This window comes from Saimiri boliviensis, chromosome 6 (assembly GCF_048565385.1).
Source record: "Saimiri boliviensis isolate mSaiBol1 chromosome 6, mSaiBol1.pri, whole genome shotgun sequence".
Taxonomy (NCBI): domain Eukaryota; kingdom Metazoa; phylum Chordata; class Mammalia; order Primates; family Cebidae; genus Saimiri; species Saimiri boliviensis.
This window is the reverse complement of record NC_133454.1, coordinates 117123051-117148792: the sequence shown is the minus strand read 5'-3', so window position 1 is coordinate 117148792 and position 25742 is coordinate 117123051. Positions and strand designations below refer to the sequence as shown.

Genomic DNA, 25742 nt, shown 5'->3' with positions numbered 1-25742 from the left:
GTCTGCTGGGATCCTGCTCAAAATGTCATCTTCTCCAAAAATCATTACTCAGGCTTTCCAGCATGTCTGAGTCCCTGGCACTTGGTCACACCCTTCCTGGTGCCTGGCATTTGCCTCCGAATCATGACCCTCCCCACCCCTTGCCTGGGCAGCAAACTCCAGGAGGCAAGGTCTGGTTTTGCCTGGCTCTAATTAATCTGTGCTTACCATCCACATGGTGCCAGCTAATTCTTGTTGAATGAATGATCGTTGAATGAGTGGATTCTTGTTTTGGCCTCAGAACCAATTAGAGGGAGCCAGAAAAACACACGGGGGTGGGGGAAGTGCCGCGTAGTGCAGTGGAAAAAACCTTTTCAAAAATCTCAGCTCTGTCACTTACTTTGTCAGCTCCACGACTTTGGATGGACCACTTCTTTGTCAGTATGGTGGGAGAAACACACGTGCCTCTCTGGGCTGTCGTAAGGATTACAAATTAGGTCGAGTGCTTGGCATGTGGTAGGTTGAACAGATCACAGCTAGCATTATAGATGATGCATTAAAGCCAAAAAATGACGCCTAATGGCCATCATTAGTTGGTGAACTGAAAAAGGAAATGTACCATATTTGGGATATTAGTTGGCAATCACAAAAAGTACTGACACATGCTATAACATGGATTAATCTTGAAAACATTATACTAAGTGAAAGAAACCAGACATAAGGAACTGCTAATGATTCGTTTAAATATAAAATGTTGGGCCAGGGTGCAGTGGCTCATGCCTGTAATCCCACCACTTTGGGAGGCCAAGGTGGGCAGATCACTTGAGGCCAGGAGTTCGAGACCAGCCTGGCCAACATGGCGAAACCCCGTCTCTACTAAAAATTAGCCAAGCGTAGTGGCACGTGCCTGTAATCCCAGCTACTTCGTTGACTGAGGCACAAGAATTGCTTGAGCCTAGGAGGTGGAGGTTGCAGTGAGCCAAGATCACGCCACTGCACTCCAGCCTGGGTGATGATGGAGTGAGACCCTGTCTCAGAAAAAAAAAATGTCCAGAATAGGCCAATCTGTAGAGGCAGAAAGTAGATTCGTGATAGGGTAGGCCTGGGTGTGAAGGCTGTGGGTAGTGACTGCTAATGGGGAAGGGGTTTCTTGTGAGGTGATGAAAATGGGTGGATTTATGGTATGTTAATTAAATCTCAATAAAACTGTTACTTAAAGGAAGAAAAGATGCCTTTATTCCTCAGGAAGTGCACAGGACACTTTTTTTTTGAGATGGAGTTTCTCTCCTGTTGCCCAGGCTGGAGTGCAGTGGTGTGATCTCAGCTCACTGCAACCTCCGCCTCCCAGGTTCAAGCGATTCTCCTGCCTCAGCCTCCCGAATAGCTGGGATTACAGGCATGCACCACTACGCCCAGCTAATTTTGTATTTTTAGTAGAGATGGGGGTTTCTCCATGTTGGTCAAGCTGGTCTCGAACCCCCAACCTCAGGTGAGCCACTGCGCCTGGTCAGTACACTTCTATTCTGTGAGAATCAGAGATGATTTCTGGGGAAGATGGGCAAGAGGAGAGCAAGTGAGAGAAGTGGCCACATGCACAGCTCTCATGGTTCTGCCCTGAGAGCCTTCCTCCTGCAATTTTATGTATTTATTTATTTTGAAGTAAGATCTCACTCTGTCACTCAGGCTGGAGTGCATTGGTGTGATCACAGCTCACTGTAGCCTCGACATCCCAGGCTCAAGCAATCCTCCTGCCTGAGCTTCCCGAGTAGCTGGGACTATAGGCGCATGCCACCAGGCTTGGATAATCTTTTATTTATTTATTTATTTATTTATTTATTTATTTATTGTAGAGATTGAGAGTCTCCCTCTGTTGCTCAGGCTGGTGTCAAACTCCTGAGCTCAAGTGATCCTCCCACCTTGGGCTCCTAAAATATGGGGATTATGGGTAGGAAACACTGTGCCTGGCGCCTCCCGAAACTGCTTCCTCAAGTGGAACCGACGAGGAAGCAAGCAACCCAGGGGTTTCACAAGTTCTGATTTCAATCAGCAATCAGCTACCAATGCAACCGGCCTCAATAGAGAGGGACTGGAGGTGAATCAGCCCCATCGCACCCCCAGAGTGCCAGGCTGGACCCTTCCATCAGAGGGAAAACACCTACCGTGTAAGAAACAGCCAACAGCATGAACTAGAAACTCGGTGTGATGATCCCCTTTAAGCCTATTCAGCCCAGAAAAGTGCATATGATCAGGCCCATTTCATAGATGAAGAAAGTTAGGTTCATCCGTTAGTGCATCATAGGGCTGGTATTTAAACCAGGTCTGTCTGACTCCCAAGGTCACATTCAATTAGACATTATCTTTACATTTATTCTTTTTGTTTGTTTATTTGTTTGTTTTTGAGATTGGGTCTTGCTCTATTGCCCAAGTTGAATGCAGTCTCATCATAGCTAACCACAGTCTTGAACTCCTGGCCTCAAGCAATCCTCCTTCCTTGGCCTCCAAAAGTGCTGCGATTTCTGGCATGAGCCACCATGGCTAGCCTGCATTTACTCTCTTGTAAGAAAGATATTGTTGTAAAACAGATGAGAATATAAAGAGGGGCATGAAAAAGCCGTATCACTATTCATTGCAGCACTCAGAGATAATCATGGTTAACACGATATGTTCCCTCCCGTCATTTGACTGGATGTATGTGATAATTAAAATGATTTCATAAACTTTTCCTTATGTAATCAAACAGTAGCCAAAAACATGAGTTGAAATGGCTGCTCACAACCATCTCATGGCTCTGCCACACCTTATTTATCCCTGTCCGCCCCCTACTCCCTTTTCCCTTCCCTGCCTGTGTGGGGGTCCTAGATGATGGTGAGCCAGAGGGCAGCCTTGGTCAGCAGACTGGAGAGTGCAAATAATACGAACACTCACCGGGTGAGCTGCTGTCAAGCAGGCTTATCACAATGAAGCACCTTGGGATACTCCAGAGAATGACGTCACATCCACTAATCACCGTCCATAATCTGACGCTAACTGTGCTCTAGCTGAAGGCGCTGGTGGGTCCTGCCCAGGGGCTGCCAAGAGCACTTCTGTGAGAATCAGAGATGATTTCTGGGAAAGATGGATGCGAAGAAAGTAAGCGGGAGAAGCGGCCCACATGCACAGCTCTCATCTTAACGTGTTTTGTGTTTGGTTTTGAGACAGGGTCTCACTCTGTCACCCAAGCTGGAGTGTCATGGTGTGAGCACGGCTCATTGAAGCCTCGACCTCTCAGATTCAAGTAGTCCTCCCCCAAATTCAAAGCCTGGAGCAACAGTCCCAGTGGTTATGTCTGGGAGCCCTTTTTCCTGCCAACCCCTCAGGGGATAGATGATTCTCAAACGCTTCTGGTGTGACGTGGGCACAGCAGTGAATCATTCCTCCGATATTCTTTGGGAAGGTCATTTTCCATCCAGGCTTCCAGGCATAAGCTCCAGTCCTTTGGTGAGAAGGAGTTCACAGACAGGACAGTGTCTGAGTGTGTCTTCAACCCAGGACCATGGCTCGTGTTCCCACCAGACCATCCAGGGATTTTGAGGGATTTTTCCTTCTCCTTTTTTTTTTTTTTTGGAGATGGAGTCTCACTATTGTCCCCCAGGCTGGAGTACAATGGTGCGATCTCGGCTCACTACAACCTCCGCCTCCCGGGTTCGAGCAATTCTCCTGCCTCGGCTTCCCAAATAGCAGGGATTACAGGTGTCCGCCACCAAGCCAGCTAATTCTTGCATTTTTAGTAGAGGTGGGGTTTCACCATGTCGGCCAGGATAATCTCCATCTCCTGACCTGTGACCCTCCCACCTCAGCCTCCCAAAGTGCTGGGATTACAGGTGTGAGCCACCACACCCAGCCTAACAGTAAGAATACTTTATAGAGTTGTAAGGATTGAGTGACTAGATGAACATCAAACACATCAAAGAAGACTTGGCCTGTGGCGAGTGATCAATATAAACCACATGGCTTGTGTAGCCGGTGTGCTGTGTGTGGCTGCAGGTGTTATTAGTAACATTTGTGTGCCCTGCAGAGAGTGCGCCACATTTCACATCCGGTGGAGTCTGGAATGCCGCTGCTATAGCTCAGGATGGGAAACCTCCTGCAAGCACTCCCCTCAGCTTATTTCCACCCAACAAAGCAACACAAGTTCTTTACATTTGGAACGGGAAAACTTCAAAGGCAAAAAAAAAAAAAAAAAGGCTTAAGCCAAAGTCAATGAAAAATATCAATCTTCATATTCAATTTTTGTGCTACTTTTGTCTCCCCAGAACTCAATGCAGAGAATCCAAGTGCACAGAGATGTCAATTACCAGGGGCGGGGCTGTGAATTCCTTTCAGAGCCCTGGGCTGGGGAAGAGTGTAACCAGACAGCTCTGGGTCCTGTGTCCTTGTAGGAGTTATGAAGCATCCTGGTGCCTTTGTTTACTACCTATGGTGCCTACCTCAGAGAGTAATAAGGATAAGTGAGGCTCCATGTGAAAAATCTATGGCCCTGGTACATAGTAGGTCCTTCATTAATGGCAGCTACTAATTTTTATTACATATGCAAAATCACATTACAGGTCAAGCATGCTATATGATAGGGAAACAGTTTTATTTTTTTTTTTCTGTAGAATGCGTCCTACCCAACCTATAGCTAACTCCTATAGTTCCCTCAGCTCTCAGATCAGATATCCCTTTTTGTCTGTACTGTTACCTAGTACTGGTTTTCACAACACCAGGGACTTCTCTGGTATAGAGCTTGTCACTTTGCAGTTTAATGCACCATCATATGGTTTAAAAAATATTAAGGTGTGTTTTCCATTCGGCTTTCACTAGGGAACTCCATGCAGGCCGTAACTGTATTTGTTATTGCCTACTGTACTTTGCACCCTATGTGGTACAGAATGGAGGCTCAATAAATACCAGACACATAAGGGGCAAGGAGAGATATAGAAAGATAGATAGATAGATAGATAGATAGATAGATAGATAGATAGACAGACAGATAGATAGAGATTCAACCTACAATCCCAGCTCTGAGCTTCTAGCTGCGGAGAGCAGAGTTATAATTCCAGGTGCTCATGACTTGGCTCCCTGAGGGTGGGGACTGTGATGTGTCTCACACAGTAACGAGCATTTACGTAGAAGAAGCTCAGAAAACTTCTCCTCATGGATGACGGAAGAGTTAGAGTTCTTTTCCAGGCTCCACCATTTGCTGGCATGCAAAATTTGGACCATGGCTTAAACTTTCCAAGCCTGGCTTTTTCTATCCCTAACATAGAATTGTTGTTTGTTTGTGGGGCACCATGTTTCCGGCACTTAGCAGATGATTTCACCACCACTTTCCGGTTGGCCCTCCCCAAGGCCTGCAATATCGGCAAGGTGGTCTTCCTTCACAGTTACAGATGAGTGGCAGGAGACGGGAGGATGAGGGACCTGCCAACGTGGTCCAGCTCATGGGCAGCAGAGCCAAGAATGGAACCAGGGTCTCTTAAAAAAAACTAAATTTTTATTTATTTATTTTATGATACCTTAAGTTCTGGGGTACATGTGCAGAGCGTTCAAGTTTGTTACATAGGTATACACATGCCATGGTGGTTTGCTGCATTCATCACCCCATCATCTACATTAGGTATTTCTCCTAATGTTATCCCTCCCCTGTTCCCCCATCCCCTGCTATCCCTGACCTAACCCCTCACACCCCACAGGCCCCAGTGTGTGATGTTCCCCTCCCTGTGTCCATGTGTTCTCACTGTTCAACACTCACTTGTGAGTGAGAACATGCAGTGTTTGATTTTCTGTTCTTGTGTCAGTCTGCTGAGAATGATGGTTTCCAGCTTCATCCATGTCCCTGCAAAGGTCATGAACTCATCTTTTTTTATGGCTATGTAGTATTCCATGGTGTATATGTGCCACATTTTCTTTATCCAGTCTATCACTGATGGGCATTTGAGTTGGTTCCCAGTCTTTGCTGTTGTGAACAGTGCTACAACAAACCTATGTGTGCATATGCCTTTGTAATAGAATGATTTATAGTCCTTTGAGTATATACTCAGTAATGGGATTGCTGGGTCAAATGGTATTTCTATTTCTAGATCCTTGAGGAATCGCCACACTGTCTTCCACAATTGTTGAAGTAATTTACACTCCCACCAACAATGTAAAAATACTCCTATTTCTCCACATCCTCTCCAGCATCTGTTGTCACCTGATTTTTTAATGATTGCCATTCTAACTGGCATGAGAGATACAGACGAATGAAACAGAACAGATGCCTCAGAAATAAGGCCACACATCTACAACCATCTGATCTTTGACGAACCTGACAAAAACAAGCAATGGGGAAAGGATTACCAATTTAATAAATGGTGTTGGGGAAACTGACTAGCCATATGCAGAAAGCTGAAACTGGAACCAGTGTCTTTTAAAATCCAAGGACCACATTCTTTTGCTTTCTAAATCATCACCTACCCTACGAAATGTACAGGGTAAGTTACATTAAAGAATGTATGCAAATGGCTTTGCACTGGTTATTCACCACCACAGGGAAGTGAGGCATGGACAAGAGTGAAGCCTCTACATTCAGATCCTGGCTCTGACACTTACCTGGCAAGTGACTTCACTGTTCCCAGTATCCGCCTTTGTCTGTAACTTAGGGAATGTAATGGCACATGCATCACAGAGTTGTTCAGAAGAATGGTATGTAGCACTTAAACATACCTAGCACCTAGAAACACTTCCTAAATATTAGTCCCTGCTGTTGTTATCGTTATTAAAATTCCTGCCTAAGATCTCATTTCAGGGAGCCCAGCTCAATCTTTGACAAATTTAAACAAAAATTGCTTTTCTTCATTTATTCACTTACGCAGCAAACATGAATTGAGCCTCTGCTGTGTTTCCGGAACTGTGCGGGACCAGAGAGGCACAGGTGAAGGAGGCAAAGCTCTGGCTCTTCCGGGAAAACAGCCAGAAGATTGTTACAGTGAGGTGGGAAAGGGACTGGACAAGAGAGAAGCCCTGATTAGTCTCCTTTCTACCTTTCTCTGGGAGAGCCAAGGCAGGCTTCCTGGAAGACGTGATCCTTGACTGAAACTTTGATGAAGACAAGGAATGAGCACAGTAGTTAGGGAGAAAAGGGCATTCTGGACAGACGAAATGACATGTGACAAAATATGGGTGATCAGGTCATGTTAGGAAAACAGCAGGGTGTTACAACGTGATTGGAGCCCTGGGTGTGTGTGGTGAGGGAGAGAATTGAGGTTGTCAAGAAATGGTTCTCAACTGGGCATAGTTTTGCTTCTGAGGGGAATTTGGTAATGTCTGGAGACAATTTTTGATTGTCACAGCCCAGCAGAGAAGGTACCACTAGCATCTTTTTGGTAGAGGTCCGAGGGACTGTTAAACATCTAACAATTGCAAGGGACAGGCCCCTATAACGAAGTATCTAATCCAAAATGTCCGTAGTGTTGAGAGGTTTGGGTAAGTAGGGGCTAAAACATAAGGAGACTGTGCCTGAGAGCAAGAAAGGGTAATTGGAAAGTGCTAGTGTGATTAGCTCTGGTGTTTAGAAAACTCACGTTGGCTGCTTGTGGACAGTGCATCAGAGGTGGAGGATGGTGGTAAGACTGGAGGCAGGGAAAGTAATTTGGGAGCCACTGAAATGATCCAGGTGAAAAGTGGTCAGCAGGTGACTAGGAAAGTGGCAGAGGAAATGGGGCTGGGTGGCTGGATGAAATGGTGAAGAAAGCACTATGACTTACTAACGTGTGGATGACGGGCAGGAGGGGAAATATGCCCAGAGTCTTGCCTTGCAGGTCTAGTTGGAAGATGATGATTTCTCCTGAGAAAGTGACCACAAAAAGTGGAGCAGGTTTGTGTGTGTGTGTGTGTGTGTGTGTGTGTGTGTGTGTGTGTGTGTGTCAAGTGGAGTCTGAGATGTGTTGAACTCACAATACTCATGGGACATCCAAGTGGAGAAGCATCTTGGGTGACCATATGCGGGAGTCTGCCGCTCAGAAGCAGGCCTGGGGTTGGAAGATGAAGACTTGGGAATGATCTGCATATATATTTGGTAGCCGGATCCATGAGAGGAGATGACATAACCCATAAGGGTGTGCGGAGTTAGGAGAGATGTGCACCAAGAAGCTGGGAAACCTCAATATTTAACCATCCAGAAGGAGAAGAGGAGCCCACCGGCAGAAACTGGGAGGGAATGGCCACAAAGGTTTAGGAGGGGAAGCAGTTCTTAAGAAGGAGGAAGTGAAGAGGTGTCACTACTGCAGTGGTCAAGTAGGATAAGAACTGAACAGTGTCTGTTGGGTGTGGCAATGGGGTGGTCACAGGGCACCTTGGCAAAAGCAGTTTTGGTGGAGCAATAGGGATAACCGAAACAAGATTGCTATGGTGTGAGGAGGAAGAAGGTGTTGAGGAAGTGGCCAGCGAGTCCACACCGCTTGCTGGAGGAGCCTGGCTTTGGTGCAAAGCAGAGAGGCCAGCTCCATCATTGACTTAACATCCAAGAAACAGAAAATCATTCATATCCTGGCTCTAATTCCAGCATTACCAGGCCATGGTTAGCCCCTAGAAATGTCACCCCACTTCTCTGCTTAGCGTATGCTTTCTATCAGTCCTTTGAGCCCAGGCTAAGTGTTACCTTCACAAGGAAGCCTTCACTGCCTGCCCTCACCTTTTATGTGACCTTGGCAGCACTGAAAACGTGTGTGTCTTCCATTCGTGTTAGTTCTACACCTCTGAGTATCCCCTCAATACATTGCCCCATTTTACTAATATGTTCATTCTGTTTGCCTTATTTATCAGCTACCTTAAACCTCCCTGAAACTAGAGATTCTCTTTAAGTATTTATTGAATGAATGAATGAATCAATCGTTGATCAAGAGCCTGGCGGAGGCTGGTGTTCGTGGTGGATAAGACTCAGAAAATTCCTGTAGAATCTAAATAAATGGATTTGTACTCTGACCTAAACTCAGCTAAACTTTCTCCAGAAAGTAAAGTTCAAGTTGATTAGTCAATTAATTAATTCATTATGTAATGGAAAAACTCCTATGACCTGGGCAGAGTTATAGGCAGTGAACAAGACAGACGAGGTCCCCTGCTGTCATGAAATTTACTTTCTGTGGAAGGAGACAGGCAATAAATAAGAAACCAGTAAGAAATCGTGATCGTATCATTTTGGTAAATGCTCTGGTGGAAATGAATGTGACGATGTGGAACAAAACTACCAAATAGGAGAGTGGGGTGGGTGGGTTTCTTTTAGAACGAGTTCTCAGAGAAGACTTGTCTGAGGAGGTGGCCTTTTAACCAGTGCAAATGCTTTAGCTTGGCCAGTGGAGCTGGAATCAGTATGACAAGGGTCACTTGTCATTCCAGTGAGTTTGAGCTGGTAGACGAGAGCCTGATCATGAAAGACTTTGCAGATTGTGGTAATGGGGTTGGGTTAATTGCTATTGTGTGGGAAGACTTTGAATGGGAGGCATCGGGACAATGGTCTGTGATACATGTTATCAAATATGGTAGCAGGGGCTAGAGAGGTGGCAGCAGAGATGGGGAGAAGTAGATGGATGGGGGAAGGTGGAAGGCGGGGCAGGGGAGATGATCACTGCAAAGACATATTCCTTCTAAGCTCACTGAGTGTTCATGGTGTCCGGGAGCAGAGGTGCCCGGAGGGGAAGGAGGAGAATGTCATTTCTTGAGGAAGCGGGAAGAACACATCTGAGACATGGGTACTGGGCCGGCTAGTCTCTGAGGGGTCTTCCAGATCTCACATGCCAGTGGTCTTGGTCTATGTCAATCACTGGAGCATCCAAATGGGGAAGTGTCAGGGTCAACTGTTGTCCCGGCCGATTTCGCAGAGCAACATCCCAGTCCGTATCTCCCGGGCCACTCGCCCCTGGGGTGGCGTTAGCCCTTTCACCACCTCTTATCTGTCCCATGGGGATGTTGGCCAAGGCCAGTTAACAAGCAGTTGATCAGCCCCAGAGGTCAGGTCTCTGGAGTCCATCACTTTTCTGAGGGTGGGCAGAGTGCCCCGGAGCAGAACTTGTAACTAGAAGGGCCACCTGGCTTTTTATGGTCTGGAGGAGAGGATGGTGAGACCTCTGGCCTTAGTAAAACCTCTCTTTCTCCCAGTCCATCTTACCTCTCTGCTCTCCCTTGTTTATTTTCCAGCAGCTCCTCAGCCCATTCTTGTGGGACCTTTCTCTGCCAATTCCCTACCAACTGTAAATTTCACCGTAGAGGGAGATGAGCCTTGAGGGCTGCATCAGTATTCTATTCTGCATAACAAATTGCCACCAATCTAGCAGCTTCAAACAACTCATATTTATTAGCTCCGCATGAGTACATCAGCAGTGTGAGCCCAGCATGGCTGGGTTTTCTGCTCAGGGCTTACAAGGCTAAAATCAATGTTGGCTGGGCTGCATGCTCATCTAGAGTTTAGGGTTCTCTTTCAGGCTTATGTAGTTGTGGCAGAATTCTGCTCCCTGGGGTTGCAGGGCTGAGGTCCTGTTTTTGCTGTCAGATGAGGGCTGCTCTCAGGTCCTCGAGGCTGCCCACATTCCTTGCCCTGTGTGTGGTCTTTTCCATCCTGAAAGCCAACAATGGAGAATCTCCCTTGGATTGAATCACCCCCATGGCTGGAATCTCTGACTTCAGGAAGAGAGCCCTGTCCCTTTTACAGGATCACCTGATTAGATCAGACTCAGACTCAGACAGGGAAGTCCCTTTTTCTTAAAGTCAACTGTGGTATGTAACATCACACAACCACAGGAGTGAAATCCGTCATATTTACAGTCCCAGGGATTATGCAGAGGGCATCAGGGGACAACAGAGTTCTGCCTATCGCAAGGGTCATGCAGGGCTTTATTGGTGAAGAACAGTGGGATGTGATTCTTGGTTCTTCCGGAAAAAACCATCAGTAAAGTTAGAGGTTCTCTTGCCTTTTGGGAACTCATCAAAGAATCTCATGGAGGGTTTGGGCCCTCACCCTAGAAACATCATACCAGATGTTGTCTATAATTGCAGGGTTCATGATCCCTTGAAGCCTATTTGTAGTTTCCAGGTTGAGAGGTTCCGCTGCAGGGTGTGGGGAGGGATGCAGGTAGAGGGGAGGGCTGAATGGTTCCAGCTGTGTCTCTGCAGCCATGGTGGTTTTCTTAGTCTTTAAGCGGACATGTGTTGGGGGTTGGGCATGGGAGGGGCATCCCGAGAGCTCCTTGATATTGGCACCATCTCCAAGGTGATCCCTGCTCTGCCTGGTGCACACATGTTTTTCTGCTGCTGCAGCAGCCCACCCTTGTAGCAGGGCAGACACCTCAGTGCCAGGTCTGACCCTGGACAGGTTGTGCCAGGAGCTACAGCACTCTTTCCCACAAGCCTAAAGGTGGGATGGGCTCCCGAGAATGAGATCAGAAAAGATGAAATGCAGAGGTGATCTGTCAGGGTCCCCTTTGGGAGTGTTGATATGGAGAGGATTGACTGAGTCTGTTTAGGGACCTCCAATCTCTGTAGTAAATTTAGGGCTAGAAAGGAGGGTCCCTGAGACTCAGGATCCTGCTGTATTGAGTCCACATTTCTTGGGGAAGGAGGCAGGGCTGAGGCTTAAGCGGAGATGATGGGTATCGGTTCTCTTGTTCAAAGGCACTGGACCCCAAGGCCTCCAGCTCTTTGCTCCTGTTCAAAATCCAAGTCCTGAGCACACCATAGTTGTGATGCAGGGAAAGAACATGCTTATCAGAGAGCCTGGGCAAGTGTGCCCCTTGTGAGTACCGTTCAACCTAATTTATGTCATTGGCACCAGATGTAGACATCAGTCTCTTGAGAGTTTGATTAATGTTGGTCACACTCAAAGACCCTGGGTAGCATTCACTTACTAAGCAATAATCAAATGCCAGTTCCTGTGCTAAATGTTGCATCGGTCAGGGCTCTTAATGGCAGGCAACAGAAACTCTCTTTGGCTGATCTGAATTGAAAAATCCAGGACTGAAAGGAAAAGAAGTAGCTCATAAAGCTGCAGGAAGAGCCAAAAAGCCAGACATGGCATCAAAGTCAGGCTGCAAAACAGGGGAGGGAGGATCCCCTGCCGCTGAGACCTAGACCCCATGGCTGGCACCCTGGATGTTGCGGGACTTGCATCCCGGATCAATGTACCCTGCAGCACCTCTGTGGGTACTGCAGCTCCAGGAACTCCATCTTTCCAATGCCACTGCCAGAGAGGGGCCTTCTTTGCCTCCATCTTTTTGGTCACTAGCTCCAGATTCAAAGTCTTAAACGGATGCGTCTTCTCTTTGACAGAGCCTAGTCATATGCCTTAGCTGCAAAGGAAGCTGGAAATCCATTAGACACTTTTGTCTTGAGATATAAGAGGCCTGCCCTCCACCAAGAGCCATAGGAAGTGGAATCCCAGAAACCACAGGAAGGGGTGAGGTGGATGGGCAGCTCACAGCACGCATGCTGCGTGTGAATGATCTCATCCGTTCCTCACACTACCTGGTGAGGTAGGTATTGTTATCTCTGCTTCATAAATGATGATATTGAGGTACAGAAAGGTTAACTTGTCCAGAGACACGTCTCACAGCTGTTAAGTGCTAGACCCAGTCACTGAGTCTGACTTGGACTGTCTGACCCAAGAACCCACTCTCTCAGATCCTGCTCTATTCTTCCAGCAAATGTTGACAAAATGAAATTTTCCGGGCCCCTAAGCTGTGGATTTCAGATCCTGGATTAAGCGACCTAAAAGAGAGGCTTCCCTAGGGGTGAGGGTCCCTGAGCAGTCAACTGACTTCCAAGAGTGGGCTCCCTCTTATCACCCTCTGATGGTGATTCTCTGTCCAACAGCCAGAGAGGTTCTGCAAGTAGGGCCTGGGGATGGGAGTGGGCAGAGGCCAGCTCGAAGCTCCTGTCTAGCCTCTTGTTGAGTATTCCTCGATTCCTGCTTCTGTCTTTTTAAATCAGTGGAGACAGGGGAGGGTTATCTCCATCCTCGGCTCAAGATGAAATGCATTCTTCCTTGTTTGTCTCATTCCTTCCCAATGTGTGTACGGTGAACTTTAGTTATGAAGGAAATAATACCATCCTGTGCATATGCCAAGGTTGCCCAACCTCTACACCTTTGCTCAAGCTGTTCCGTCTGCTTGGAATGCCTGTTTCCTTCCCTTCTGGTTGCAGCTTCCATTCAGGTAGGAATCAGCTCCTTGGTTCACGGAGTCTTTTCTGCCTCTTTTACTATGGATGGACTTCCTTCTGAATTAACAGAGGGTGTTTCATAGCTTGGCCTTAACCCTTCTCCTTTTGTTTGACCTAGATTTATCTTACAAATTAGGTTGTAAGCAGTTTGACTGAGGATCTATGCTTCACTCTGATTTGATCTGCACCTGGACAGCACGATTCTTGACACATGAGCAGGCACATGGAAGGGGAGAGAAGTTTGGTGCCAGAAAGAACTGGATTTGAATCCTAACCTAGTTATTGACCTGAGCAAGTTACTTAACCATTAATCACTTCAACATGTATTTATTGAGGACCTACTATGTACCAGGCACTGTACTAGGCACCAAGGATACGATGGTGAGTAAAGAGATGCAGCCTTGGCCGGGCACGATGGCTCACGTCTGTAATCCCAGCCCTTTGGGAGGCCGAGGTGGGTGGATTGCCTAAGCTCAGGAGTTTGCAATCAGCCTGGGCAACACGGTGAAACCCTGTCTCTACTAAAAACCATACAAAATTAGCTGGGCGGGGCGGCGTGCACCTGTAGTCCCAGCTACTTGGGAGGCCAAGGCAAGAGAATTGCTTGAACCTGGGAGGCGGAAGTTGCAGTGAGCTGAGATTTTGCCACTGTACTCCAGCCTGGGGGACAGAGCGAGACTCCATCTCAAAAAAAAAAAAAAAAAAAAAAAAAAAAATGCAGCCTTTGCCATTATGAAGAAAGATAAATGTTAATCCATTAACCAAGTAATCTCATAAATGACTAACTGTAATAAGGACAAGCTACAAGAGGGTGCATACAGAGCATTGATCCAATGAGGACGGTGTTGCAGGGAGGTCAGCAGCCACACAGAGCCTGGGCTGTCTCACTTGGAAAATGAGATATCAACCACCTACATCACTAGGTTTTTAAAAATGGGTTAAATGAGGTAATACTTGCCTTGCATGGCACTTTATTTATTCAAACAGAGTCTATCACTCAGGCTGGAGCACAGTAGTGCGTCTTGGCTCACCGCAACCTCTGCCTCCCAGGTTCAAGTGATTCTCCTGCCTCAGCCTCCCAAGTAGCTGGGATTACAGACAGGCACCACAATGCCTGACTCATTTTTGTATTTTCAGTAGAGACAGGGTTTTGCCATGTTAGCCAGGCTGGTTTTGAACTCCTGACCTCAAATGATCCACCCACCTCAGCCTCCCAAAGTGCTAAGATTACAGGCGTGAGGCATCGCACCCAGCCACTTGCCACGCATGGCATTTAGAAATGTTCAGTAAATGTTACCGTAATGAAGGCTGGTAGGTTGGCAAACTGAGTGGTCTGATTCAGAAGGAAAGCAGTTAGATGTATGTGAATGTTTCCTGTGCTTGAAGATCTTCAGGACAGTGACTCCCAGAGCCATCTTTTATCAGTCAGCTGGGAAACTTTTTAAAAAATGCAGACATCTGACCTTCACTCTAGATCTATTAGCCAATCAGAAGTTTCCAGGCAGGGCATCTGTATATGTTTTTAAATATTTACTAAGGCAGCCTCAAAATGACAGATTCAGCACATGTTTACCATAACCGCTGAAGAAATGAAAGTTATAAAAAGAAAATAAACAACAATCTCCTTCCCACTTTCTTCTCCCTCCTCCCCTGCTTCTGGAGGTGACAAGGTCAACTATCTAGAGTGATTCCTCTTAGCATTCCAGCTCCATTTGGTCACATAAGCATGCTCATAGATAAGCACCTATGCAGGGGTTTTTCCTTGTAAAACTATTCACACATTAAATATTTTCCTAGTATTTTGCCTTTTTTCACTTCATAATGTTGCACACACATCTGTTTCAGTTTATAGATACAGGTCCAGCCCTTCTTTTCACAGCCATATAACATTCTGTAGAATAGAAAGGACACATTTTATTCAGTGTCTGATTGATGGATATAAAGATTATTCTCATTTCTACAAATAGTCAAGCAATAACATTCTCTGCAAAAGTTTTCTTACTTATAGATGCTTCTATGTCTAAAGCATAGCCTCCAAAGAGTGAAGTTGATCAAATGTGCATTTTCATTTTATTTATTTATTTACTTAGAGATGGAATCTCAGTCTTTTGCCAGGCTGGAGTGCAGTAGTGTGATCTTGACTCACCGCAACCTCCACCTCCCGGTTTCAAGCGACTCCCCCGCCTAAGCCTCCCTAGTAGCTGGGATTACAGATGCGCACCACCACGCCCAGCTAATTTTTGTATTGTAGTAGAGATGGGGTTTCACCATGTTGGTTAGGATGGTCTCGATCTCTTGACCTGGTGATTCGCCTGCCTCAGCCTCCTAAAGTGCTGGGATTACAGGCATGAACCACTGTGCATTTTAAATTGTAAGAGATATGGACAGATTTGTTCTCAAAATGTTTGTGGCAATTCGAAACACCAGTCAAGCAGGGGACATGCGTATTTTGGAAAAGCACTGAACGAGATTCTGAAGTGTAGCCCAGGATAAGAACCATTGCCCAGAGCTGTCCTAGATGGCCCCTGGGTTCCTGAAAGGGATCTCGGGGGAGAAATCTTCACTGAATGAGTGGGCTCCCCAGGGAAGTGATGAAATATGAAATGGTCCTTATCAGCCTTCCTGTCTCCCTGTAGCAGAGGCAAACCCCCTCTCCCTGGGGGAGTTCCTCCAAGGCCTCTATATAAGATGTCTTTGGGGGAGGGCGCAAAGAAGGACCGGGGCTTTGGGAAGATCTAAAGGCCCAGGACGGTCTCTCGTTAGGTGAGTTGCTTTCTCTGCTGTGGTGGAGCTGGTAACAGTTTATTGTCCCAGGAGGTCCCTGGCTGTGGCTGACAGTCTCTGGAGGGCTGGCAGGGGTCTGTGACTGGCTTTCAGGTTACGAGGATGTCAGCAGGGGCAGCCTTCGTCCTCTGCCTTGCACATTTCTTCTGTGAGATGTGAAAATGCCCCTTGGCTGGAGAAGGGAGAGGGTGGAGGACATGAAGGAGGGCATGGGTGGCTTCTTGAGCTTTGAGGAGGGGACATAGCTTCTAAGTCCTGTGTGTTCCTAGGAAAGCCAATAATCATTGCTTCTCCCTCCTCTTTTATGTCATAGACTCTAAGGGACTCATTAAGTACAAACATATAAGCATGATAGTCCCTTCTTTATTTCCAGACCTGAAGGAAAGCCAGCCTCAGCCACCCCTCAGGGTTTGCTGCATTCTGTTTAGAAAGAGGTCCTTGCATCGTGGGTTCTGGAGCATCAGGAGCTGGGCTCAGCATGAGCTTTTCTGGCCCATCCTGATTTCTATTCAGACCTTCTTTTTCTCCACCTCACTCTCACGGTCCCCTAATGGTGTGATTGTGATGTGATGTGTGTGTGTGTGTGTGTGTGTGTGTGTGTGTGTGTGTGTGTCAATGATAAACTGTGTTCCCCATTGCAGGATAAAGCCAAGATGAAACTCCCCCTACTTCTGGCTCTCCTATTTGGGGCAGTTTCTGCTCTCCATCTGAGTAAGTGTTTTTTGCCTTTAGTCTTTCTTTATTTTTTTCCTTTCTATAGTAGATGGGGTCAGAGTTACACACCCACCCCCTTCTTTGATCGTCATCTATTTCTGAATCTCTGTGCACTTAAAGGGATGGGGACCCTATGACCAGGAGTTGAAAGGATTCCTCAGGGCATCTGTTATGTCTGTGGTCTTGGTTCTACTGTGATATTCCCAATTTTGTCCTTTCTCCATGATGCTTACTTTGAGCTTACTGAGTACACAGCACTTTCCATGCCTTCTCTTCTTTAACTCTCAGCATCCCCACGAAGTAGGTGGTATTGTATACCCGTTTTACAGATGAAGAAATGAAGCTAATGGATGATGGACCCAGTACCCAAGCCCATGAGTGCCCGACTCTAAGTCCATGCCCTTAACCACCTGGACTTTGTTGGGCACATCAGGTTCCTCTCATGGAGACTCAGTTCCAGGTTCCTCTTTCCAGGCAGGGTTGAGCACTCTGATGCCCAGGGCAAAGCGGGAGCTGTCCGTGGTTCCAGGGAGGGACAAGGGGAGATGTGAAGGAAGGACACTTGGCCATCTTCCCTTCCAGGGTCTGAGACTTCCAACTTTGAAAGCCTTTTGGGTGCTAAGACCCTGCCTGAGGATGAGGAGATGCCAGAACAGGAGGTGGAGGAGCTGGAGACAGAGGAGGAGGGGGGCTCTGGAAGTGAAGATGCCTCCAAGGAAGACGGGGCTGTTGAGTCTATCTCAGTCCCAGATTTGGTAGACAAAAACCTTCCATGTCCTGAGGAAGAGGACACAGTACAACTGGTGGGCATCCCTGGGCGCCAGACCTGCCGCCGCTACCTCCTGGTGAGACGTCCTCACACATTTGATCAAGCTCGGGTGAGTGGCCTGTGGCTGAGACTGAGGTGGGAGCATGAAAGGCGTGTGGGACATGTCCCCAGCATTGCTGTCACTGGCTCTTTTCCCCATTGAGGGCCCTGGGGGTGTCAGTAGAACCTGCGCCTCACAGAGGTGTTGGGGTGAGAGGGGAGGGCCACCTAGAAACAGAAGTTGCATTTTGGTCTCCAAGCTTCAAACGGTTGTGGCAGGGTGGGGGGAGGGCGTGAAGTGTGGAGACTGAAGACTCATGTGACTTCATGTAGGAAGGCTGCCCCATTCTTTGTCTCTTATCCTGCCTTGCAGTTGACTTGCCAGAGGTGCTACCGGGGCAACCTGGTGTCCATCCACAACTTCAATTTGAATTACCGAATCCAGCTCTCAGTCAGAGGGCTCAACCAGGGTCAAGTCTGGATCGGAGGCAGGATCATAGGCTCGGTAAGACAGGTGTGAGCACCTAACAGGGAACACCTGCTGATCTCAGCCAGCACTCAACTTGGGCAGATTTGTCTGTTTTTCTCCTCTATAATCTCCAGAAGAACCAGGGATAGACGGACATCCGCAGACAACATTGAGGGGGCTCCCTGGGTATTCAGGGAAGATCCAAGGATTTAGAATTCAGAGGCTTGGGTCCAAGCTCCTTTCCATCTCTCACTATCTATGTAACTTGGGCAAGACCATGAGTCTGTTTCCTCATCTCTAGGATGGGTTGGCAACCCCTGCTCTACCTTTCGTTAGGGCTAAAAGGATGAGCCCGTCACTGGGATGCATAGAATCTGATGGTGATGATTGCCATGGATCAGCATCTCAGATGACCAGGACAGTTACCATGATGGTCCAGCAGGGAAGGGCCCATTGCCCGGTGGGCAGCAGGAGGAGCTGGCAGATACGGGGCCAGGTCTGCCTCTCCGCCTTCCCTCGGCCCCATCCCCTCTTCCTCTATTGCTTTCTTCAGGGCCGCTGCAGACGCTTTCAGTGGGTTGACGGCAGCCACTGGAACTTTGCATTCTGGGCTGCTGGCCAGCCCTCAGTCCGTGGTGGTCACTGTGTGGCCCTGTGTACCCGAGGTGAGGTGGGGCTGAGGATGAATGATGGGGAGGCCTGGGAGGTGGTAAGTGCCCCAAGGAGGAGATGCTAGGAAGAGCCTGACCCTTTGACCAGAGGCTTCCTGGGTCTTTCACACTCCGACTCCATGGTGGTATGTGGGTGGGAGAACGGGCCCTCCTGTGGGTTGAGTTGGGGTGGACAAGAGGCTGAACGTCCCTTTCTGTTCTGCCTTCACAGGAGGCCACTGGCGTCGAGCCCCCTGCCGCCGAAGGCTTCCTTTCGTCTGTTCCTACTGAGCCGGTTCCAGCAGGAGTTCAGAGCTGTCCTCTCCTGGGCAGCTGCCACCCCCCCTCTGCTTGCCGTCTCCCTCCACCTCCCTGAAATAAAATGGCTTTTACTGAAATATCTTTTCGTCTCTGATTGCTGATCCACTCTGCTTAGCCCTCGTGGAACCTTCTTCCTTACCATCTCTTCCCATACCACACCTTTCGGAGAAGGGTCAGAAGCTGTCACTCCTCGAGGAGGAGGATGGCGGGCAGGGTTGGGTCTATGGAGCCTTTTAGAGATGGTGGAATGGGCTCAGCTAGCTCTCTGCACAGAACACCTGATTACTGGATCCCTGCATAGGTGTTTCCAGGACCTTTCAAGGTTGTAGGTGGACTCCCAATGGCCCAATGCGTGCCTCTTTACCCAAAGGTCTTTTCTCTTTCTCTCTCCAACCCCAGAACTGTGGTTGGTTTGATATATAAGGAAATTAACATGTCCCCGGGAACAGTCCACAACTCTCGGAGTGAGTGTACCCCAGTCCCCGGCCCCTCAAGTGGAATAAATCTAACATGTATTGGGCACGGTTTCCCAGAGGCCTGCTGTGGTAGCTGGCCTTATTCCACGCATTTTATGGGCCACCTTCCCTTCCTCATCTGCAGTCTCTGCTCCTTCCTAGTGTCTGCAACTCCCAAATAAACACTTGTATGCAACTCCCTGTCTCAGGACCTCCTTCTGGGGAAACCTGATATAAGACAGCTTGCCACGTGTCAGATTCTAAATGAGACCTGAAAATACAAGACATAGTCCCCTGGCACTTGGGATATATGATTGTTTGTAACATAGGCATAAAAACATCTACCAGTTGTTATTACTTATTGAGCACCCACAACATACCCCCTGCTGTGGCAGGCACCTTGCCTAGACGACCTCATGTGATCAATAATTATTATCCCTATTTTACAGACCCATGGTTAACAGAAGTTAGGACCTGTCGAAAGATTTGCCCAAAACTGAACCTCTAAATGCAACTAATGTTGAAATCCAACTCTGTCTGTTCCAAAGCATGTTCCTTTAACCCTTGTGGTTTGTCAGCTGGAAGTGCTGGCTACTCTCCCCTCAGGATCACCCGGGGATGAAGCACAGAGCGGAGACAGGACAGACTGTCTCGGATCTTGGTTTCATCTTGGGACACAGGACTCCAGCCCAGCTGGAGGTGAGGGAGCTTTAATCAAGAGGGAGGGAGGAAGGCATTCGCAACCCCTTCTCTCCTAGGGAGGTCAGCAGAAGAAAAGAATTCAGTGGTCTGAAGCCATTTTTTCTCCAGAATGCCTCCAATTCATAGAACTTCATATAGGATTGGGGGTTCAGAGAAGGGCAAAACAAAGACTCGGGGTTTTTTGGATTGCGGCACAGAGAAGGGATGCTAACTGTCTAAGGTCACATGGTAAGAGGGGAAAGAGACAGAACTCAAACTCAGATCCCTTGCAGCTGTTGCTCTGTGAGAATCCGTTGATTTCAGACGGCTACAGGTTCAGCCCTGTGGTGAGTGCCGTGAGGATGCAGCTGAGGTGGGACTTTCACTTCCTGCACTATTGGACTTTATATTTTGATGTGGGAAGGCATTGCTTCCTTTATTCCAATACTCACCACAAAGAGTAATAATACTTTCCATTTACTAGGTGCCAGGTTCTGTTCTAAATGGTAGGTAAACTTGTCTTGTTCCTCATAAATCTCTGCCACTGTGGGTGTGTGCTTTGACAGAAGTTTGACTTCTAGTCTGCAGAGATGTTTGGAGAGTAATATCAAGAGCGGGCATGAAGGAGGCTGCAGAGCTCCTAGTCATATTCTGTATTTTGAGCTAGGCATGTTTACATTGGTGCATTCACTGTGAAGAGTCCCCGAGCAATCCACACTATAGTGCACTTTATAGGAGCACATTGTACATTCATTAAACAGTTTTTCTTGGCCAGGCATGGTGGCTCATGCCTGTAATCCCAGCACTTTGGGAGGATGAGATGGGTGGATGACCCGAGGTCGGGAGTTCGAGATCAGCCTGACCAACGTGGAGAAACCGTGTCTCTACTAAAAATTAACAAAAAAAGAAACAGCTGGGTGTGGTTGCACATGCCTGTAATCCCGGCTATTTGAGAGGCTGAGGCAGGAGAATCGCTTGAACCCGGGAGGCGGAGGTTGTGGTGAGCCGAGATCATGCCATTGCACTCCAGCCTCGGCAACAACAGTGAAACTCCGTCTTTCAAAAAAAAAAGGTAGTTTTTCTTAAAAAGTAAAAATTATGAAATAAGGAGACTGGGCTAATTTTCCAAAATATAGGTTTGTGTGCGGATTTTTCTCTCCAGTAAGATACTAACTAAGCTCTGTGAAATGTTTATCCATGATTCTTTATCATTGAACCCCTGGAGTTCCTTACACACGTGCAAAGCACAGGATAGGGACTCAATCAGCACAACACTCTTTGCTTTTTCATAGACAAAGACCACCCTCACTCCACCCACGTGCCAGGTATAGTTTGAGAGCTTTATTTAAGCTGATCTCACTAGAGGCAAGTCTTGTTATTATCCTTAGTTTATAGATGAGAACAGTGAGGCACAGAGGGACTGACCCTGGAACTTGTGATTTCATTATTGTTGGAAACAGATGCTTGGTGCCACAAAGAAAAATTAGCACTGACATGATGGATTTTTCAGCAATGCAATTTTTACTTCCTGAACTGCAGGAAGGGTACCCTCGCTAGCCATCTTGTCATGAGCACACAATGAACAAAGGAAAACAGACATATTTATCCCTTACGCATTTGGGGTCGTCCTTACTGCTGTGTCAGATCTTTGTTGGTTGGAGCCAGACCTCACCATCTAAACTAAACCCAATTGGCTAACAACTTAAAACTTTTCTAGCCCTGGTGTGAGTCCGTCCTGAGTGGCTGTTCTTTTGAGCAGTCGTCGTTTACCTCCGTCCTCCTGTCTTCCACCTAAGTGCATGTTGCCACCCGATGGAAGATTCGATGGACATGGACATGAGCCCCCTGGGGCCCCAGAACTATCTTTTCGGTTGTGAACTAAAGGCCGACAAAGATGATCACTTTAATGTGGATAATGATGAAAATGAGCACCAGTTATCTTCAAGAACGGTCAGTTTAGGAGCTGGTGCAAAGGATGAGTTGCACATTGTTGAAGCAGAGGCAATGAATTACGAAGACAGTCCAATTAAAGTAACATTGGCAACTTCGAAAATGTCGGTACAGACAACGGTTTCCCTTGGGGGCTTTGAAATGACACACCAGTGGTCTTAAGATTGAAGTGTGGTTCAGGGCCAGTGCATATCAGTGGACAGCACTTAGTAGCTGTGGAGGAAGATGCAGAGTCAGAAGATGAGGAGGAGGAGGAGGATAGGAAACTCTTAAGTATGTCTGGAAAGCGATCTGCCCCTGGAGGTGGTAGCAAGGTTCCACAGAAAAAACTAAAACTTGCTGCTGCTGAAGATGATGATGAGAAGAAGATGATGATGAAGATGAAGATGATGATGATGATGATTTTGATGATGAGGAAACTGAAGAAAAAGTGCCAGTGAAGAAATCTATATGCAATACTCCAGCCAAAAATGCACAAAAGTCAAATCAGAATGGAAAAGACTCAAAACCATTATCAACACCAAGATCAAAAGGAAAAGAATCCTTCAAAAAACAGGAAAAAAACTCCTAAAACACCAAAAGGACCTAGTTCTGTAGAAGACATTAAAGCAAACATGCAAGCAAGTATAGAAAGAGGTGGTTCTCTTCCCAAAGTGGAAGCCAAGTTCATCAATTATGTGAAGAATTGCTTCCGGATCACTGACCAGGAGGCTATTCAAGATCTCTGGCAGTGGAGGAAGTCTCTTTAAGAAAATAGTTTAAACAATTTGTTAAAAATTTTCCATCTTATTTCATTTCTGTGACAGTTGCTATCTGGCTGTCCTTTTTATAATGCAGAGTGAGAATTTTCCCTACCGTGTTTGATAAATGTTGTCCAGATACCATTGCCAAGAATGTGTTGTCCAAAATGCCTGTAGTTTTTAAAGATGGAACTCCACCCTTTGCTTGGTTTTAAGTATGTATGGAATGTTATGATAGGACACAGTAGTGGTGGTCAGACATGGAAATGGTGGGGAGACAAAAATATACATGTGAAATAAAACTCAGTATTTTGATTAAAAAAAAAAAAAAACTTTTCTAAACAGGTAAAAGCAATGGAGAGCTGGGACATACATGCCTGTGAGCATGTCCAGCACAGATATCTTGGTTAAAGTACAAGGACACAGAATGTACTACGTGCCTGTAAGCATGGCATGTCTAACAGCTACATAGGCTAGGGCTTAACAAAGAGTTATTAGCACACTTACTCTTTAACAAGAAAGGAAACTTTAAAGAGGAACTCTTTTACTTCTCACAATTATACATCACCCTACACTGCCTCTCAAGATGGCAAGGCCTACCCTCTGCATAATGACAGGATAGACTGAATCTTCTAACAAGAGGCAGAGTTTGAAAACCCTATGAACATAAATGCAAACATTAAGCCAGAGGCTTGGGGTTCCATGGATGCTGAAACAATGTTGGCATCATTGCGAGATCATCTTGGGTTAACACATCTGGGTGTATCAAAGAAAGCAAAGATTTGGGAGTCAGACAGACTAGGATCTGATGTATCGTTTGTGCAAACTTGGGTAAGTCATTTGCCTTCTCTGAGCTTCTGTACTACATATGTAGACCATCCAATTCATAGGATGACTCGTAAGAATTAAGTGGTTGTTAAGCAACAGATGTAAAAACCTTAATGAAGCATAGTGTCTGGTCCATGGCAGACCTTCAAAAATGTTATTTCTGGTTTTAAATCGGACTGAAAGCATCAGTGAGGTCATTGCAATATCTTTGCCCAGGGTTTATATGCAATGAAAACAGGGTCAATGTGAGAGAGGGAATGGTTTGTTTGGGAGGGAGGTTGTTGAGAGGAGGCTAGGAAACACAGCTATCGGGTGATTGAGGGTCTGGGAGCCTACAGTTCAGGCCTGTCTCTACTTGCTGTGTGACCTTGGGCAACTTGTTTAAAGTCTCTGAGATGCCATTTCTCCAACTGTAAAAGGAAACGACAAGGCTGGGTATGGTGGCTCACGCCTGTAATCTCAGCACTTTGGGAGGCTGAGGCGGGTGGATTAGCTGAGGTCAGGAGTTCAAGACCAGCCTGGGCAACATGGTGAAACCCCATCTCTACAAAAATACAAAAATCAGCCGGGCCTGATGGCGGGTGCCTGTGATCCCAGCTGCTTGGGGAGGCTGAGGTGGGAGAACAGCGTGAACTCGGGAGGCGGAGGTTGTGGTGAGCCGAGATCGTGCCACTGCACTGCAGCCTGCAACGCTCAACCTTGTTGGTCATCCCAACCACCGAGTGAAATGGTGCCACTGACCTGGGCCAATGGATGAGGAAGAATAATGGCAAATGAGGGTCTATGCCTCCACCCTCCACCACGAGGGAGGTCTCAAGCTTGAAGTCCAGCAACCAGGTTTTTAGGTGCTGGACCTGGCCAGTCCTCCCACAGTCAAGAAGATAAGCTGAGAGTTTGGTCCGTTGGGCTAAGGAGATAGTGATCAAGCCGTTACTCTGCCGTCAGGCTCAGAAGTGACCTCTCAGTTACTTCTCCATTTGTGGGTCCTGTGGGAGAGGAGAGAAGGGAAGGAATTTAGGTCTTCTCACCCTCTGGGCTGCCTGTCCCTGCTCCCTGAGCTGTGGAGGGCTGGGCTGGAACATGGGGAATAAATCTATACTTTTTTTTTTTTTTTAAGACAGAGTCTCTCTCTGCCACCCAGGCTGGAGTGCAGTGGCATGATAGCTCACTGCAGCCTCAGCCTCCCAGGTTCAAGCAATTCTTCCACCTCAGCCTCCTCAGTAGACAGGATTACAGGTGTGCATCACCACACCCAACTAATATTTGTATTTTGTACTTTCGTAGAGATTTCACCATGTTGCCCAAGCTGGCCCCAAACTCCTGACCTCAGGCGATCCACCTCCCTAGGCCTCCCAAAGTGCTGGGATTACAGACGTGAGCCACCGTGCCCCGCCCTACAAATCTGCACTTTTTAATTGACAAGGGTCACCCTCCACTCATGTGCCAGGCATAGTTCTGAGAGGCATCCCACAAAGATGCCTCTGAGCTTGGTCACTCACCCTGACAAGTCCACTAGCTCTTAGCAGAGACATCTGGCAAAGTCAAGGCTTGGGACCTGCTGGCCTCTCTTTAAACTGCAGTAAATCTGGCTAGAGCCTGGTCAGTTCAAATTTTGATTTTTTGTTTTGCATTAATTTCAATTTTTAAGAAATATTGCATTAAAATGTTATTTATCTTGAATAGTGAATTTCTTAGTGTCCTCTTACATTTTGTCCTGAGTCGAGAGCCTCCCCTGACTGATCCTAGTCCAGATCCTAGTGGGACAGAAGGCTGGTGGGAGATGCGAGGTGAGGCGGGGAGGGCTGGGTGGGGGAGGATGATCTACAGAGTGCTGCAGAGACTTTGTGGAGCCGTGTGTGTGTGTGTGTGTGTGTGTGTGTGTGTGTGTGTGTGTGTATGTGTGCATGTGGGGGGCGGGGAGAGAGAGAGAGAGAGAGAGAGAGAGAGAGAGAGAGAGAGTTTTGCTCTTATTGCCCAGGCCAGAGTGCAATGGTATGATACTAGCTCACCGCAACCTCCACCTCCCAGGTTCAAGGGATTCTCCTGCCTCAGCCTCCCAAGTAGCTGAGATTACATGCATGTGCCACCACGCTCAGCTAATTTTGTATTTTTAGTAGAGATGGGTTTTCTCCATGTTGGTCAGGCTGGTCTCAAACT

At 47.1% G+C, this 25742-nt stretch overlaps 1 protein-coding gene and 1 pseudogene across 3 annotated transcripts; both read left to right on the top strand.

Moving 5' to 3' along the window:
* The first annotated feature begins 15893 nt into the window (after positions 1–15893).
* PRG2 (proteoglycan 2, pro eosinophil major basic protein) lies at positions 15894–19008 on the top strand. 3 transcript variants are annotated; one of them, XM_074400297.1, is made up of 6 exons: positions 15894–15948; positions 16611–16680; positions 17266–17528; positions 17865–17996; positions 18514–18625; positions 18843–19008. In XM_074400297.1, exons 2-6 carry the CDS (start codon positions 16623–16625, stop codon positions 18899–18901), a joined length of 624 nt encoding a protein of 207 aa, XP_074256398.1. In that variant the 5' UTR covers positions 15894–15948; positions 16611–16622; the 3' UTR covers positions 18902–19008. The 3 variants fall into 3 exon arrangements, with proteins under 3 accessions (XP_074256398.1, XP_010332953.2, XP_074256397.1); XM_010334651.3 differs by having other exon boundaries at positions 17266–17561; XM_074400296.1 differs by having other exon boundaries at positions 15894–16062; positions 17266–17561.
* Positions 19009–21879: 2871 nt separating this feature from the next.
* LOC101045402 (nucleophosmin pseudogene) lies at positions 21880–23068 on the top strand (annotated as a pseudogene).
* The last annotated feature ends 2674 nt before the right edge of the window (positions 23069–25742 follow it).